The sequence below is a fragment of the Rhinolophus hipposideros genome (genome assembly GCF_964194185.1).
Source record: "Rhinolophus hipposideros genome assembly, chromosome: 23".
NCBI classification, from domain to species: domain Eukaryota; kingdom Metazoa; phylum Chordata; class Mammalia; order Chiroptera; family Rhinolophidae; genus Rhinolophus; species Rhinolophus hipposideros.
In genome coordinates, this window is record NC_138069.1 from 4094791 (window position 1) to 4111868 (window position 17078).

The 17078-nt window shown below is 59.5% G+C and overlaps 1 protein-coding gene across 3 annotated transcripts in view; it reads right to left on the reverse strand.

The window, feature by feature from the left end:
- FLT4 (fms related receptor tyrosine kinase 4) overlaps window positions 1-17078 on the reverse strand; it is a gene marked incomplete at its 5' end in the record, with an annotated part of 44545 nt that overhangs the window by 19615 nt on the left and 7852 nt on the right. For 2 of the 3 annotated variants that reach the window (XM_081035725.1, XM_081035726.1), the window contains 14 exons: window positions 121-252; window positions 349-495; window positions 750-1112; window positions 2092-2200; window positions 3269-3392; window positions 4790-4952; window positions 5039-5193; window positions 7881-7998; window positions 8326-8494; window positions 8834-8973; window positions 9178-9340; window positions 9460-9572; window positions 9768-10012; window positions 10618-10714. In XM_081035725.1, the coding sequence (XP_080891851.1) occupies window positions 121-252; window positions 349-495; window positions 750-1112; window positions 2092-2200; window positions 3269-3392; window positions 4790-4952; window positions 5039-5193; window positions 7881-7998; window positions 8326-8494; window positions 8834-8973; window positions 9178-9340; window positions 9460-9572; window positions 9768-10012; window positions 10618-10714 (2238 nt within the window). Of the gene's footprint in view, window positions 1-120; window positions 253-348; window positions 496-749; window positions 1113-2091; window positions 2201-3268; window positions 3393-4789; window positions 4953-5038; window positions 5194-7880; window positions 7999-8325; window positions 8495-8833; window positions 8974-9177; window positions 9341-9459; window positions 9573-9767; window positions 10013-10617; window positions 10715-17078 lie in introns of those variants that run through there. The other variant, XM_081035724.1, reaches the window with a different exon arrangement.

Consider the following 17078-nt stretch of genomic DNA (forward strand, 5'->3'; position numbering starts at 1 on the left):
GGAGAGGGTGCACCCCGCGGGAAGCACCCCTTCTGGTGGGCACTACTTGCACAAGGTGGCCACAACAAGGCACCAAGTGAGGGCAGGAGGTGGCACAGGGGCGCGAGAGCGGGGCCAGACCTCCTACAGCCACGCTGGCAGAAGAGTTGACGCAGCCCTTGGCATTGCACACACTGCACAGGTAGTGGCCCGCGTCCTCCTCGCGCACGCGCTGGATGCTCAGCTTCTGGTTCGAGTCTGCCAGGTCGATGCCTGCAGGGGGCGGGATGGAGGTTGCAGTTCAGACGGGCCTGGAGCCTTGGCCTCAGGAGCCTCCACACTCCTCCCTTTTCTCGGGTCCACCCCTACCGGACTCTTCCTCCAGCAGCCTCTCGTCTTTGTACCACACGATGCTGGGCATGTGCGTCCCAGCCACTGGGCACCGCATCTCCAGGGAGTCGCTCACGTTCACCAGGAGGTCAGTCAAGTTTTGCGTGAGCCGCGGGGCTTCCAGGGCTGGGGGCAGGAGTCAAGAGGGAGCTAAGTGGAATGCTCAAAGCCAGAGGGCACTGGGGAGGGGCCCTCCACGGAGCGGAGGGTGCAGACTGCACGAAGCTGAAAGAAGGGACAGGGTTTGAGAGTGGGTTGGGAAGGGGACACTCGTGCAGACTCAGGTTCATGGAGGGACTGCCCAGGCACCTGCTAGACTGGGGGCGAGGGCTTCTTGGGAAGCACTGCCCACCCTCTCCCGCCGGCCCTGCCCGCCTCACCCTGCACTGACAGGTACTTCTTGTGGCAGTGCTTGTCATGGCTGCGACGGTCTTGCACCTCGCACACATAGTCTCCTTCGTGCTCAGGTGCCACGTGGGGGATGGTCAGGCTGAGCGTGGTGTGGCGTGTCCCCGGCGCTGCCTCCTCCAGGCTGGCGGCCAGGGGCGTGGCGAATAGGTGCACGTTCTTGCAGTCGAGCAGCAGTGGGTTCCCGTGGGCATCGTGCAACGTGGACAGGTTGAGGCGGTACCAACGCAGGTGCTCATAAGTGTAGTTGTCGGCCCGGCAGCTCAGGCGCACGGCCTGGCCCTCTAGGGGCTCCTCTGATGGCTCCCATTCAATGCTGAAGCCATCAGGGATGGCTGGGGTGGGAGGAGGAATCACTGTGACAGCATACCAATGACATTGTGCTTCACCTGCCAGGTGTTTGCTCTCCCTTTCCCATGGGCCTTTGGACTCACTCAGCTTTCAACCAAAGGGGTGGGCATCATGTGAATCGCAGCCAGGTCCACCACCGGGAGACCTCTTCACCCCCATCTCTCCCTCTCACTGACCACCAGGGCTAGCCGACCAAAGTCGGCTCCACAGGCTCTGCTCCTGCCTGCCTCCCTGCAGCTCTCTCCTGGACAAGCCCCCGTCGGCTGCTGTCCCCACCTCTCCTAGGAGCCTAGTCATCGGTGAGTTCCTTGTCATCAGATTCAGTGGCAGCCTGAGTCCCCATCCTCCCTTGCTGCTGACCACACCCCACCACTGTCCTCTCCTTGACGCAATCTCATTGTTTCATTAGCTTTCAGCAATGGCCTTCTCACTCCAGTTTCCTCTGGCCACTCCTTGTCAGGCTCCTGTGGCCTCCTCTCCCTCCTCCCCCACCCCAAGTGTTCTCTCCAGCTCCATCTCTCTATCAGGTGCACACCCCCCCTACACCCCTGGGCCCAGTGACTTCCTTTTTGGGGGCTTCTTAGCTTTTCTGAGCTCACTAACATGGCTGAGAATCTGCGGAACCTACGAACCTTCTCCCCAGGGCAAAACACACCTTGAACTGCCTCTTCTCATCCAGGGCTTGGGAAGGAGATGGCAGTGGAGCTGCAGGGAGCAGGACGCCACCCCTGGGCTGAGGGCAGAGGGTGCTACTCCATCCTGGTGGACCAGCACCCCAGTCCCTATGCCATGGCCTCCAAATCTGTCCCTGTCACCAAGGCCCAGGGGCCCAGTATGTTTCTCCTGGGTGTCCCACAGTCACCGGAACCTTGCCCCAACCTGGCCTCCTCCTCCTCTCCCAGGCCTGCTCTCCTCCTGTCCACCCGGTCTCCGACCTCCGCCAGGCCCAGCCAGGTCACTCACTGGTCACGTAGAAGTAGATGAGCCGCTCGTCCTGGCCCACCTTGTTGAAGACCACACACTTGTACATGGCAGACACATTGGCGTCCTGGATCACCAGCTTGCTCACCGTCTGGGCAGAGCACAGGCAGAGGACCCATTTGCTGCCTGAGTCCCCCCACCCGACATCCCCTTTCTGCAAGGAGGCTGCAGAAGGGGATGCTGTGCCCACCAGAGTCATGGGGGAAACTGAGGCTTTGGGCTGGTGGTGATAGAGCTCAGACACAGGATCAGGAATGTGAGACCGGGAAGAGAAGGTGAGGCCTTCAGGCAGCAGAGGGAGGGGTCTCTTCTGAAAAGTCAAGGGACAGCACTGTGGACAGCTGGACAGCTCGCCTCAGCAGCAGCTGGGGTCAGAGAGTGGCGTTAGACAGGGCCGGAAAGACTTCCGGCTGTGGATGGGCTCAGGCTGTGTCCATGCTGAGGAGGGGACACCACCTGGTGGTTGTGGGTCAGGATTTAGGCTGTGCTTACATCAAAGGTCAGGCTGTGGCCTAAGATGAGCAGCTGGTCACTGTGTGAGACCCTTGTGATATGCCCACATGGGCTCTAGACCTGCCTACAGCACCTCACTCAGTGCCCTCGGTGGTGACAAGGGGAGGGGCTAGGTCCAGAAGGACTCTGGCCTGAGGGAGTAGGAAGCTTGGAAACAGGGGAGCAGAAAGGGCCACAGGCCCTGCCTACCATCCAAAGACACCCCTCCACCCCCCAACACCAAGCCGGGCACTTCCTGGCCAGGCCTGGAACAGGAAGAGGCTCTGGAGGTGTGTAGGAAAACAGGAAGTGACTGTAGGAAGTGGGTGCCTTTGTTCGGTCACCTCCCCCGCCTGGCCCCTTCTAGGCATTGCCCCCAGGCTGGGTCAGCGGCTTAGCAGTCTGGAGCCTGTGGGCAGCTGGAGCCCATGGCCTGGCCAGGTGGCCTTGAATGTCAGCTCCCCTGTTTGGGAAACAGCTGGAGGTCTGGCCTCCCACCCACAGGGCCAGGGAGCTGAAGCCCCGAGACATTTCAGAAAGGTCAATGACTCAGCTGCCATCCCCAGAGCCCTGAAGGCCTGGCGCAAACCAAGAAGGCCAGGAGAGGGCCCCTCCTCTCCTCCCTTCCCCTTCTCCTCTGCCAGTCAGTGGCATGGCTAAGCCATACCTTATTCTTCCCCTCCACAAACTCGGTCCAGGTCTCCAGGCTCTCAATGGGGTTCACGGCGTCCTGCATGGTCACCTCCCTCCAGTCCTGGCACTGTGGCATGCGGTCTTGCTGTTGCCGCCGGCTGCTGGGGACAAGGACAAAGAAGGGCAGGTCAGAGTTATGGGTTGGGAGGGCCTACACTGGGTTGAGCCTTTGTCATACTCAGGGTCACCTTCTATATCATGGTGGGTGAGGTGTGAGCAAGGGGGCAGAGGACTTGATTCTGGAACACTGTCTCCCACTCTTTATGCTCAGGGCCTTGTAACCCCTGCTGCAGGGACTGTCAGACACACCCTGCTGAGTAGCACACAGCGTGGCTCTGTGGTCACCCGCCACCCTTCTGTGCTTACCATCTCCCGGTCTTATATGCCTCTCCTGGAAAGTCCACCCAGATCTCCAGGGGCAGCAAAGACACCACTCCTGCTCCAGGAAGCCCTCACCCTCCCTTTTTTCCTCCCTTCTGCCCCCTTCCAGAGCTGCAGCCCCTCCCTGGGCCAGGTGGCATCTATGGGTCTCCCAGCAGAGTCTGGGACCCCAAGGGAGGATCTTGTCTGCCCCTAGCAAGGCAGAGCGGCCCCAGGAGCCTGTCAGCTGGTAAAGAGCATAACAGTAGATCTTCAAAGGGAAGCAAATTTGAAGGGGCCCACGGTGACCCGTGGCCTCATGAACCTTACACATTTCGGGCCAGCTCAGGCCCACAGGCCACCCCTACTGAGCCTCCCTCACTAACCACGCGGGGGCAGCAGACTTTCTACCAGTGCCACTGCCCTGTCTCCTCCCTGGGTTCTGCTTCCAGCTTCTGTCCCTCCCCAGCTTGTGACCGTCCACCTTGCCCACAATGGCAAATCTGACCTGTCACTCTTCTGCTCAGCACCTTTCCCTGGCTTCCTAGTGCTCTGGCCCCCCACGCACCCTCCTCTCCTGTCCCCTGTTTGTCCACGTTGTCTCTGAGGGTTCTCCCAGGCCTGTCTTGCTGGCACCCAACTCCGTGTAGGGGAGTGTGGCCCAGCAGTTGGGAAAGACATGACATTGGGAAAGTCATGTCCCTCCTCGCACCCTCAGTTTCCTTTTCTGTAAGAGGTGACAGTAAGCACTACACAGATGAGCTCATGAGCATGTGGGCATGCTTGGTGTGCCCCGGGGCTCAGTGCAAGTCTCGTGAAACTGGCCTAGGTCTGCCTGCTTGGTAGAAGGTGTCCTGGGTGCCCAGAGGCATGTCCCGTGGTCCTCTCCAATGATGCCAGTGTGTGTCTGGGGCCTCTGCTGGTGAGGGAGGTGGGTGGGGTGGGTGGGTCCTGACTGATACTGGGAGGGTCTGAGCTTTGCTGGGGTGAGGTCAGGGACTGGATACAGTGCTTTCGTGACAGGGTTTGAGTTTAGAGCAGGGGTCTGGGGAGGGGAGCGGGCAGTGAGAGGGGGTCATGGCCGAGGCTGGGGCAGGGCTGGGAAGTAGGAAGGACAGGCTGGAGTCATACTCACGTGCTGCGCTGGGAGAAGGTCTTGCAGGGCGTCCACGGCCGCCAGTGCCACTGGACGCTGAGAGGAGGGGGCACCCCATAGGCAGTACAGGTGAGGGCCTGGCGACTGTGGTGGGAGTAGATGCTGGGGGAGGAGGCCTCCTTCTCATGGATGTGGGGGGGCACTAGGGGCACACGCAGGCAGCTGGTCAGCCAGCAGTTCGCCAGCCCGCCCGCCAGCCCCTCTCCTGCCTTCCCACCCCTACCCTACCGTTCACCACCAGCTCCAGGCTGATGTTGCGTCTCAGACCAGCCGCGGAGTTCCACAGGGCGAGGGTGTAGATGCCTGCACTGGCCTCTGTCACCTCCTTGAGGACCAGGGCATGTGGACTGTGGCGCCCCGACACAGCCTTTCTGTCCTTGTACCTGGCCCGGGAAGGGAGTTCAGGGGACTGCATGGGCCCACCCAGCCCATCCTGGCACTCCTTTCCTGCCACACCACAGCCCCTACAAGGAATGTCCGTCAGGAGGCAGGACCCCTACAGACCAGACCAGGAGGCTGCTAGGCAGGGCCTGCAGAGGTACAGCTGGGGCAGCCGACTCTGCTGGGGAGCAGGTGGCCTAAAGGCTATGTATGGAGTGGTCTCCAGGCGTGAGCACCTGACAGGAACACAGCAGATCTGCAACAGCACGCTCGCCACCCCCAAGGTCTTCCCACAGGTAGTGCGTTATAGCTCAGTGCAGCCGCCATCTCTGGTCAACCTGTGGCCAGGGCCAGCCTTCGGCCACCAGGCTCAGAGGCCAAGCCCAGGAGGGTCCTGCCCACCCCCCCAATAGGTCCTGTCTGTGCCTGCGGGAGGAGCACCCCCAACCCTGACCACCCCAGGGCACTGCCTCACTCTCTCCTGGCTCTGCCTTCCTACAACCTGCATTCACTGCTCCCCCTCCCCAATGCTTGCAGGGCTCCCTCCATCCTGTATGAAGTCAAGCACCCACTCATCAGACAAGCCTTCCTCGGTCCCGTGAACCAGCATGGCCCTCGGCTGCTTCTGCGGCCTACACATCCCCACTCTGGTTTTATACACGTCTAGTGGCTGCCCGTCTCCCTCACTGAGCTGTGAGTCCCACAGGGACTATCCCCTTACTGCCGTGTCTCCGTCTTACTGCCATGACAGAGAGCAGTTCCAGGCTCGTGTAGGTGCCCACTGCATGTCTGCCGCATGTGTGAACAGATGGGTGCCTCTCACCCAGAGGGTGGCCTCTTCCCAGTCCTGAGCTGGGAGTGCTGCCTCTGAAACCCAGTTCTGGACTCCACCTGGGAACAAACGGTGCCGCCTTAGGCAGGCCCCAGACGTACACTTTCCCGGGTGTACTAGGTACAGCCCTTGGGCAGACAGCAACAGTGAGGGGAGTACAAGGGCCCTGCTCTCGACGGTAACACCATAGCCAGACTGGGAGGGACGTGACCAGCCTGGGGTCACACATCAGGGCACTGCAGCCTGCAGGGTTCTGATGCAGAATTCCGCCTGCTGCCTGCCCCGTCTGTGATCCTAGCAAATCCCTTCACCACCCCAAACCCCAGTCCTCATCTGAAAACTGGGGAAACGCAATGCACCTGGCAGGGATCATGGTCTACCCGAGGTCTGGCACTTAGGAGGGTCAGTCCTCCGCCATGCACACGGAGGGTACTTCGGGAGCCGAGGACCAGCCTGTCTGTCCACTTGGTTCCAATCAGTTCACTTGTAATCATCACACACCAAGAAGAGTGGGGCTCTGTGGGGCTGTGGTGACCACTAGTGCCCTGGGGCAGGTGTCTCAGTGGATAATGGGGCCAGATGAGCACTTCTTGGACAGAGACATTGGCCAAGAGAAAGGCCAGATGTGGTGAGAATGGTGACAAGCTGTCTGAGTATCAGGCCTGGGCAGACCCCAGATGCCCCAGAGCCAGCCACCCATCCCGAGCAAGGCAGTCCTGCTGGGCTTGGAGGACAGGGTACAGGGCCCCAGGTGTCTCTAGGAGGCTGCACCTATGAGGGAAATTCCAGGCTGCATCAGTGCCCTTCAGGACCCTGTCTTAAGGGCCCTGGTCTTATATCACATGTCCAATGGACCTCAAAGTCTGTGGCCTCAGAGACGGGGTCACAGGACCAGAAGAAGCCAGCTTCCAGCGTACGGTCAGTGAGGTGGGTTCCTGGCTGAGAACGTCTGGGGCTTCTGCTTGCCCAGATCCAGGCTTTCAGAACAGGTTGTTCTGCCTGAAGAGAGATGCCCAGGCTGGGAAGGGTAACGTTCCTCTGGCCAACTGGAAAAGGACAGAGCAGGGTCCTCCCAGGAGGCTGGAGCCCAGGTACGAATGTCCTTCCCTTTTCTAGCCTATTTCCTCATCTGTATGATGAGGGTCAGGCTAGAGTGTGACCAGCCAGAGTTAGGCCACATGGACTGCTCAGATGGCCTGAGGGTGCGTGGGGGGTGCTGTGCCTTCTCCAGCTCTGGGGGAGCTCTCGGTGCCGGGCCAGGGTGGAGCCACCACTGAGAGACCCCTCACTGACCCTCGAATACCCTGTAGGGGTGGCCTTACTCTCAGGTCACAGAGCAGAGCCAGGGCTCTGGCAGCCTACGGGCCTCCTGGAAGCTCTTGCTCACCGCCACGTGGGTCAGGCCCTGCCCAGGGCCCGGCTCCATTACAGCTTGTGAAACCACTGTGGCACCTCTGAATCTCTGGGTAGGAGGGTCCTGGGATGGCAACTTGTTCAGAGAAAAACCTGAAGCCATTGCTGCAGGGCATGCCAGAGCTCTGTGACACACCGCAAGTGGCAGGGCCCTCAGAAATGCTGAGCGGATGCAGAAAGCAGTTAGAGCCGGAGGCTGTGCCCACCACACGTGCACATAACAGGAGGCGTGTACAAGCTTTCACAGTATAGCAGCAACGCAGGCCAACCTTCCCTCTGGCTGAGGTACCCCATTATGTGCAGGTTCCTTAGAGTGTCTTCAGAGGGGGTCCCCACAGGGTCGCTGGGCACAGGCCCTGCCGGGGAGTATGCTGCCCTTCCCACCCCAGGTCCATTCTCAAGCTGGGTCTGGCAGGTAGCGAGGGGCGGGAGCCAGGGCTGTACCATTGGAACTCCGGCGGAGGGTACGCTGCCAGCTTCACGGGCAGCTTCACCAGCTCGTCTCCTGCTGTGGCCTCCAGGACAGGACCCTTGAGCCACTCGACGCTGATGAAGGGCTTTTCTGCCAGTTGGGAGGCATTAGCGTAAATCTGGGTCCCAGTGTCGCTGACCCATCACTGCCCAAAGACTCCCAGGCATGGCCCCACACCCCCAGGAGCCAGACACCTGCAGACTGGGGCTGGCCCTGCCCTTCAGGGTGTGGAGACCAGGCAGGCCGTCCACACACAGCCCTCCCTTCCCTCGGGCTGGACTCCACACTGCTTGGTGCACTATGACCTCTGACCCTGGGCCCACACTGCACAAGGACCCCTGTGGCCCAGGCTTGATGACTGAGCCCCAGCGCGGCCAGGCCCTGCTGGGCACACCAGCCTAACAACCCCAGCCTTACCGTGCACAATGACCTCGGTGCTGTCCCGGAAGCGCTGGATGCCATTGTTGGCCTCGCACACGTACGGGCCCAGGTCGTGCTGGCTGACATTGTGGATAGTCAGGATGCTGGAGAGCTCTGTGTGCGTCTGCTGGGAGCGTCGCTCTGGCACCCACTTCCCTCGCTCCGCCTGCCCACACCCAGGGGAAGCCCAGGGTCAGAACAGGCGGGCTTCGGCAGGGCTGACCACCAGGGGCACACACCCAGCCCAGCCAGCAGTGGCTCCGGGAGCCTGGGACCCAGACACAGAGTGGTCCTTAGGGTAGAAAAACTTCCGCATCAGACTGGGACTCCTAGAGCAGAACTGAGTCTGTACCTCCTCTGTACAGAGGCCGGTGTGTGCCAAGTCAGGGCAGGTGTGGGCAGTGATGGGGACTCTGGGGACAGTGTGGGCACAGGCGGGCGTGGCAGTGATGGGGACTCTTGGGGGTGGCTCAGGCACAGCCTCTGGCAGGGCTCTTGGCCTCACCTGCTTCCCTGGATAGTCCCAGTCGAAGGTGACACCAGAGTTGAACTCGGCCCACACAGTGCAGTTCAGGACCAGCTTCTCCCCGACCAGAAGCTCCAGCGACTTCTTGGGGAACAGCTGGATGTCATAGAGCTGGTTGCCTGGTGACACACGAACAGTGACCCCCCAAAGCCCTCACGGGACAGCTCACACAGAGTACAGGGCACAGGGCACCCACCAAGACCAACCGTGGCACCTACAGCCCCATGACTGGGAATTGGGGGCCCCATTCTCCTTCTGCAGTTCTCCCAGGACATGGGGAGCAGGCACTGCGCCAGGACCCTGAGGCCGTGGGTGACCCCTACCTGTGATGTGCACGACGAAAGGGTTGGATAGGAAGGTCTGGCCGCCCCAGCGGGCCTCGCACTGCAGGTACAGGGCATCGCGCAGCAGTGGGGTGGGTACAAGCATGCCTCGGCGGTCATCCCACACTACCTCCTGGCCGTCAGGCTGCAGCACTGAGCTTTGCTGCCGGACACGGTGACTGTCAGCACCCGTGGCCCCCTCCCCCAGACCAGGTCAACGGCCACCTTTCCCAGGGACAGGACAGGAGTGGATCCCAGGGTGGAGTGGGGCTGGGGCTGTACCGAGCGCAGTGTGACGTTGAGGCCGGGCATGGACACCAGGCAGGGCACCCACATGGAGTCCTTCCTGTTGACCAGGAGTGTGCCCGGCTTGTTGATGAACGGCTGCTCCAAGTCTGCAAAGAGGGAGCAGGTTGTGGGAAGGGCAGGTGAAGCTCAGGGGTCTCTGTCCAGGTCGGGGGGAAGCAGGACAGTCCCACGGGGTCCATAGGCCGGGAGTGACGGTGTGGGTACTGGCTGCCCCTCTGGGACTCAGGACCCTGCCTGCACCACCTGGATGGCTGCAGAAGCGCGCGGTCTGGAACCCTCACCTCTCACAAACACGTAGGTGCTGGCGGCAGTCCTGCCCTCGACTCGGGCCTTGATGTATTTGTAGTAGCAGCCGTAGCTGCCCGTGTCATTGGCATGGGCCTCACGCAGCAGCACCACCTTGCAGTAGGGCCTGGCGTCTGTGCCCTCGCAGTCTCGCACAAACTCCGTGTCCTCACTGTCCTTTTCCCCCGTGGCTGGTGCCTCCTGAGCCCCGGGCCAGGCCCACTCGAGGGGGTGCTGCCCCCTGGCAGAGGACACGGAGGTGAAGAGGGGCCCCACTGCAGCCCCAGGGCCGCAGCTTGCCCACGGGTTGTCTCAGCCAGAGGTCAGGACAGCCCAGGGGCACACGATGGACCCAGCCCGGGGGGCACTCTGAGTCCCCTGGGGTCTCTGCCTGGCTCCTAGGCCCCCGTGAGGCAGGCTGGCCTATGGAGAAGCCGGAGCCTCAGTCTAGCTGGCCTGTAGGGTGGATAACACGTGTGTGGCCTGTGACAGAGTAACTGGCCTGGGGTGAGGGTGGCTGAAATGGGTGCAGGGTGACCTGGGTGGTGGGCATGGGGTGGCCTGGGCTTAGTGTGGGGTGACCCAGGGGTGAGTGCAGAGTGACCGCTCTATGGGACATGTGAAATGACTGGGGTGGGTTTGGGTGAGTGGGATGCAGGGTGCCTGTGTCTGAAGGGTCCACAGGCTGCCACACTCAGGCTCCCAGGAAGCCCACTAAGTCTCGGGGCCTCTCTGCCCTGGGGAGGGTCTGCCTTCTGGGCCTTTGGCCACCATTTCCTGCCTCAGCTCTGTAGTCTCCTTCACTGCCAGGTAGGAGAGACCCTGGCCTCGCCCGGGGCTGAGTACCTGCAGGAGATAGACAGGCTGTCTCTAGAGTCAATGACGTGTGTCTCCTCCGTGATATTCAGGGTCGGCGGGGTCATGGAGTAGCCACTCACCAGGCCTGGAGTGGGAGACAGGGTTAGGGTGGTACTGGGTAGGGAGTTCATCAGACTCAGAGCCCTCCCTGGACAGGGGCCCTGACAGCATGGACAAAGGCCCCAAGACAAGCAGTAGCCTCCACCCTGCTCCTGGCCAGGGCCCCCCAAGTGAGCCCTGATGGAGGCCGGGACCGAGCACAGACCTCTGGCCCCACAGGAGCTGAGCTGCCAGCATGTTGACAGGGAGACTGCAAACTTCATCCTACATTGGGGAGGCCTGGAACACGTCACCTCGGCTTTGTGACCCCCACATACCTGCCTGAAGGCTCCTCCCTCCTGAACTTCAGACCCACAGCCACTGCTTGTGGGTCTGCACAGCACAGATCCTCCCCAAACACGCCCAGAGCCGAGGGCCTCGGCCTCACCCCCGAATGATGCCTGTGAGCTCGTGCTGTCCCCTGGAGTCCACTGCATGTGCCCTTGTGTCCATCAGCTTGTCTGCCCTCCACAGCCCCGTGACTGCCCCAGCTCCTCCGGGCTCCCCTGCCTCACTCCCCCATTTTCCCCACAGGGCTCGTCCTCAAACACACAAATAACTCCACCTCACCTGGTTGAAAACCCTCCCGCAGCCCTCCAGGACCCCGGCCCTTGCTTACCATCCTCCTACCGGTGGGATGGCGTGTGTGTGTGTCCATAAATATGCCTCTCTGTGTGTGCGTCTGTCTCTATCTTAGGTGTGGATGTGTGTGTTTGTGAGGCTGCTGCATGTGTGACAAGTCTTTGACATGTTAGTGTGTGGGTGCACATGGCCCTGTGTGAGTGTGATCCCGGTGGGGTGGGAGCAGGCCCCAGGGAGGTCTGGACCTGGGACTCCGGTAGATGCTTCTTGCCAAGACCATTCTGAGACAACAGGAAGGGAGGACTGCATGGCGGGAGGCCAGGGCTGAGCCCTGTCCTTTTCCCCCAGGCCCTGTCCCCCAGGGGGCACAGCGCACTACCCTGCCTCAGCCCCAGTCCCTTCCAGCCCCACAGGTTGGGCTCCTCTGCCTTCCAAACCCAGCTCCCCAGGCCCGGGGCCCCACCCTGGCCTGCCTGGACTCCCCGACTATGAGGAAGAGGTACCAGGCTGGCACCTTACACACCAAGACCTTGTTTCAACATCACACGGACAAGATGGCTGCAAAGCCCTCAGCAAGCATCTAGTTCCACTGTACAGACAGGGAAATTGAGGACCGCCCCCTGGATTGCACTGCACTGCCACCCCTCACCTGCCTGGTGATGTGACAGCTGCAAAGTCCCTCTTTAGCCTGAACCCAGGGTGCCCCTGCCTGGCACTCAGGCCAGAACCCCTGGCCTCGAGCCCCCAAAATGGGAAGATGGCCCAGGCTCTTTTCCCAGGGGTCTTCTCCATGTGGACTCTGCTGCCAGGTCCACTCATCTTCAGGTGGGTGCCTGGCCCTCCATACACCTCCGCCCCCCACCTTGTACCCCCTGGAGAGGGGGCACCCTGCATGGGGAGGCTCCCCTGGGGTTGGGAGGGGCTGGGAAGGAACCTGAGAGGGCAGCTCTGAGCTGGATCTCGAAGAAGAAGTAGCATTTTCCATGCAGTGGAAAGTGACTAAAGCCATGCCAGGCAGACAACTGGGCTCTGAGCTACAGAAGAGGGGCGATGATGGACTTGGTTTGGACCTGTGGAGGATGAAAGAACTGGCCCTCCTGATGGACAGTTAGGGGTCAGGCCTGAGACGGATGTAAGCACCAGGGGAGAGCCTCCTCGGCCAGCACCCACCTGCCCTGGGACTGTGCATGCCCCACGGCGAGGCCTGCAGTGTTGACCAAGGGAGGCTGGGCATCCCTTCTCTGGGATGCACATCCAGGCCACACCTGGTACCCCTAGCTATGGGGCGGTGACAGATGTCAGCCCAGCCTCCTTGGGCGGCTCCTCTTTGCTTCCAAGATAAAGCAGGGCACGCCAGGCCTCTCCTTTCTGCTGACTCCCCTTCTCTCCAGCTTCATCTCGAGACACATCTCCTCGTCACAGGCCTCTCACCAGCATCCCAAAGTGCCAGGCTTTTCATATCTTGAAGTCTTTACTCATCTTTTCACCCAGGACATTTGTACTCCTTTCCTCCTGAGATGCTGTCTTTTTAGAGTCTAACTCATGCCTTCCTTCCTTATGGAGCAGTAATCATTACTCAGGGAGTGTCAGCCTTCTTGGGGCTCTTGCCAGATGGATAGATGGGTGGATAGGATGGACGGGGGATAGGTGGGTGGGTGGGTGGGTGGATGGATGGGTGGAATGGACGGGGGATAGGTGGGTGGGTGGGTGGGTGGATGGATTGATGAGGAGTGGGTGGGTGGGTGGATGGATGGAATGGACGGGGAATAGGTGGATGGGTGAGAGGACGGGTGGATGGGTGGGAGGATGGATTGATGAGGAGTGGGTGGCTGGGTGGGTGGATGGATGGATAGGGGAATGAAGCCTACAAGAGTTTCCTCCTTAGAGGCCACCATACAACCAAAGGAAGCATCTGCACCACTGTACCAACGCTGTATTAAAGGGGGGCCATCCATCGTGCTTGCCAATCCTTTTACCCAACCATGTGACCCCCTCCTGTGCTGCCACCTGCCCTGATTTGCCCCAATGCCCTTCTGTCTTCACTCACTTCCACTGGGACCTGCATGATCAGCAGTCTGTGCTGCAGACCTCATTGTCCTCTGCTGTCCTTACTGCCTTAACTGAAACCTGGCTTTCTGAGGACACCACTGACCCTAGGGTGGGTACTACTCGCCACCGCACACGCCTGACATTGAAGAACTCCTTGTGGCCACCTCCCCTTCTCTGAGGGCATGACCCACTCCCCACTAAAGCTGTCATCAGCGATTGTCTTGGTCACTTCCCCTCATTCTCTGCTCGGGCTCTCCAGCCCCCTCCACTCAATGTGGGCCATTCTCCATGACTTCAGCACCCACACAGATGACTCACCAGCACCCTGGCCTTTCCGGTCCTCGTCTTCACTCTTCTCTGCCCCACTCCCCTGGGACCCTCACTCCCGGGCACTCTCTGGACCTGGTCCTTGCCAGAAGCTGTGCCATCACCAAGTGTCTGCCTCCCTGAGCTTCTCTCCTGCCTCCTCTGGCTCCTGCTGGGTGTCCTTGTCCCACCACTAAGTTCTTTAGCTGCATCAAAACTCCCAGGACAGGGACCCCTCCCCATTCACCCCCCTCCTGGCCTCACCCTTATCCTGACACAGAGTGTCCCATAGCCCATTAATCTGATCGGTCCCTTATCTCTTGCACTCCATGCCAACCCGGCAGCTGGCACCACTGGCCCCTCAGTGGCAGAGCCCCACACTGAGACCTCCCCTTTCTTTTTTTTTTTTAATTAAATTTATCGGGGTGACAATTGTTAGTAAATTTACATAGATTTCAGGTGTACAATTCTGTATTACATCGTCTATAAATCCCATTGTGTGTTCACCACCCAGAGTCAGTTCTCCTTCCATCACCATATATTTGCCCTTTCTTTTTTTGTTAGCAGACCTACCGGGCCCTGGGGCTGCAGTGCAGGGCACTCCCCCACCCCAACCACGCTGTCGCCCTCTCAGTATTAACTAAGTGAAGCCATCAGATGGAGACATCTCATCATCCCACATCCAGACCCCACACCCCAGCCTGAGCCCTAAAACCCTCTGACACTCCTACTCCCAAGGTCAAGCACTCCATCGTGCTAAGGATCCCAGACCCCGGACCTGACTCCTGCAGATAATTTCTTTCTCTTCTGAACACTAATATTTCTCTATGCAATCATCTCCTGTTTCATAAACAAAAATAAAAACCCAATTCTTTGACCTTATATTCTCTTCTAGCCACTTCCTATTCCCCTTCATAGCAAAAGCTCTGCTCATTGTTTCCCTCCTTTCCCATTTGCTCATCCTCTCATTGTGGTGCAGTCCTGTGCCCTGCTTCATGGCCTTCCAGGACCTCCAGGCTGCAGGACCCATGGGCACTTGTGGGCAGCGAGCAGAGCTGTCCTTTTTATGGGCCTTCTTTGAGCTCGCTCTCTTCTGTCTTCTCCTCCCACTCTGTCCAGCACCAAATGCTGTGTTCCTCACTCTCTGTTCTCCACTGATCTCTCTCCTACGTGTCCAGATACCTCCAAAATCTCTATCTCCCACCCACATCCCTTCTCTCAATTCCAGCTTAAAGGATCCAGCTGCCACTGCACTTGGGCACCCCATAGACTCCAAGTTCCACACTTTTGATGCTGAACTTCAGACTCGCAACCTCTGCACCCCTGCCAAAGGCTCCTCCTTGATAGCTTCCATCTCCCCAGACGGGAGTGGCTGTGGATACCCTCTTCTCCTGCCCCAGCCCTTCTGTCACCACCAAAGCATCTCAGAGCCAGCTCCTGCTCTCCGCCTGAAGGCTGGGGCCTGCCCACTGCACTAGGCTCCAGCATGGCTCCCTGGGCCTACTCCTGCCCTCCTCCACTCCTCACGCAATTGTTAGTGATAGTTTAAAAGCATGCTTGTGTTTTCCTGTTAGTGAGTTCCCACTGCACTTTCAGGAAAAGTCAAACTCCTAGCCTCGGGCTGGCCCCGGCCCCTCTCCATACTCTCTTGGTCCAGTCTCAATGCACGTGCACGTCCTCCAGCCCCCACGGCCTCTAGGCTGTTCCATAACATTCCAGGCTTCTTCTTCCTACCCTGGGCCTTTGCACACACCTTTCCTCCTGATTTGCCTCCTTTCACACGCTCTGCACAGCTGGCTTCCTTTTGCCGTTAGCTTAGGCGTGACCTCCTCACTGCTCCAAAACCTAAGTCCCTTTCAACTTTATCTCAGCCTCCTGCTGGCTCACTACATCCTTCTTGTCACAATTTGTAATTACCTTATTTACTTATTTGTTTAACTTGTGTTTTTCCATTTCCTCTACTAGATCATAAATTTCAATGTGGTAACGATCAAGGCAGTCCTCTTTTCTACCCCCATGCCTGGCACAGCACCTGGCACAGAGGCAAGGCTCTTCACACACTTGTTTAATGAATAAACAGACAGATGGATAGATGGATGGATGAATAGAAGGAAGGAAGGAAAGAAGGAAAGAAGGAAGGAAGGAAGGAAAGAAGGAAAGAAGAAAGGAAGGAAAGAAAGAAGGAAGGGAGGGAGGAGCGAAGAAAGGAAGGAAAGAAGGAAGGATGAAAGGAAGGAAGGATAGATGGGTGGATGGATAGATGATGGAAGGATGGAAAGATGGAAGGACAGATGGAAAGAAGGATAGGATGGAGGGTGGGTGGAAGGATAGGTGGATGGCTAAATGAACTACTGAGGGTTTCCTTTGAGTTAAAACTGTGTCAGACCCTGTTGCTCCTTTGAAGATGATGTTCCCATTTTAAAGGCCAGGCTCCCTGGTGACTGTGTGTACACCAGGGTCTGAGGGCTGCCATGTCCAGAGGCTCCATGCTGTCCAGCCCCCACCTGCAACCCTGGAGAAGGCGCATCCTTCCTGCCTGGCTGTTGTCTGTCCCTGCTGTCCTTCCCTTCCGCAGTAGGAAGCGCTGTCATCCTGGCCTCTGCCGCACTCCCCCTGCCTTCCTGTTCCTGGCCCAGGAACTGGCTTCTTCCTTCCCCTGGCCAGCAGCCCTGGCCCCCCAGCTTGTAGCAGAGCAGTTGGGCCAGGCGCCGGGCCGAGGTCAGGGAGGCCAGAATGTACACTTCTTCTGTGTGCTGTCAGCAGCCTTGGGCAGCAGGGACCTTGGTGTCAGCCACGGGAGGCTGATTGTGGCAGCAGCTCACTGGGATCCTAGGTGAGGGGCAGGCTGGAGGGGCGCGAAGTCTCGTGGGTTAGGCACTGACCAGCAGTCACAGCCTGGGAGGCTAGGAGGGATCCTGGGTCCAGTCAACAAGGAGACTGAAGTTCCGGGCCCCACAGCAGCGCTGGCTGGCAGCTGTGCAGGAGCCCAGGTCTGGCCTAGCTTAGGCCTCTCCCTGTCCAGGCCCAGCCCTCTCCTCACTGCATCCCTTCTCTCCCACCACTACCCTGAGAGCCTCCCTGTCCCCCACTAGTCCTCTTCTTGGCCACCAACCTGTCCCTCAGCCTAGAGGAGTGTCATGGTCTGAGAACACCTTTACTGCCACTGTGGCCCCCTAGAACTGTGCATGACCTTGGCCTGGCCTCCAGGGTGATGCCCACACAACAGGCTCTGCCCTGCTAGCCTGCTTCACCTCCCAACAAACCAGCCACAGCAGCTGTCTCCCTGCGGAGCACACCAGGCCCTCGCCCACCCCCAGGGGGTTCAGGCTGGGTCCTTTGCCCTCCCTGCTCCCCATGTCTGGAGACCTGCTGCTCCTGCTCCAGGGCCCAAGTAGCATGCCTGAGACCAGAAG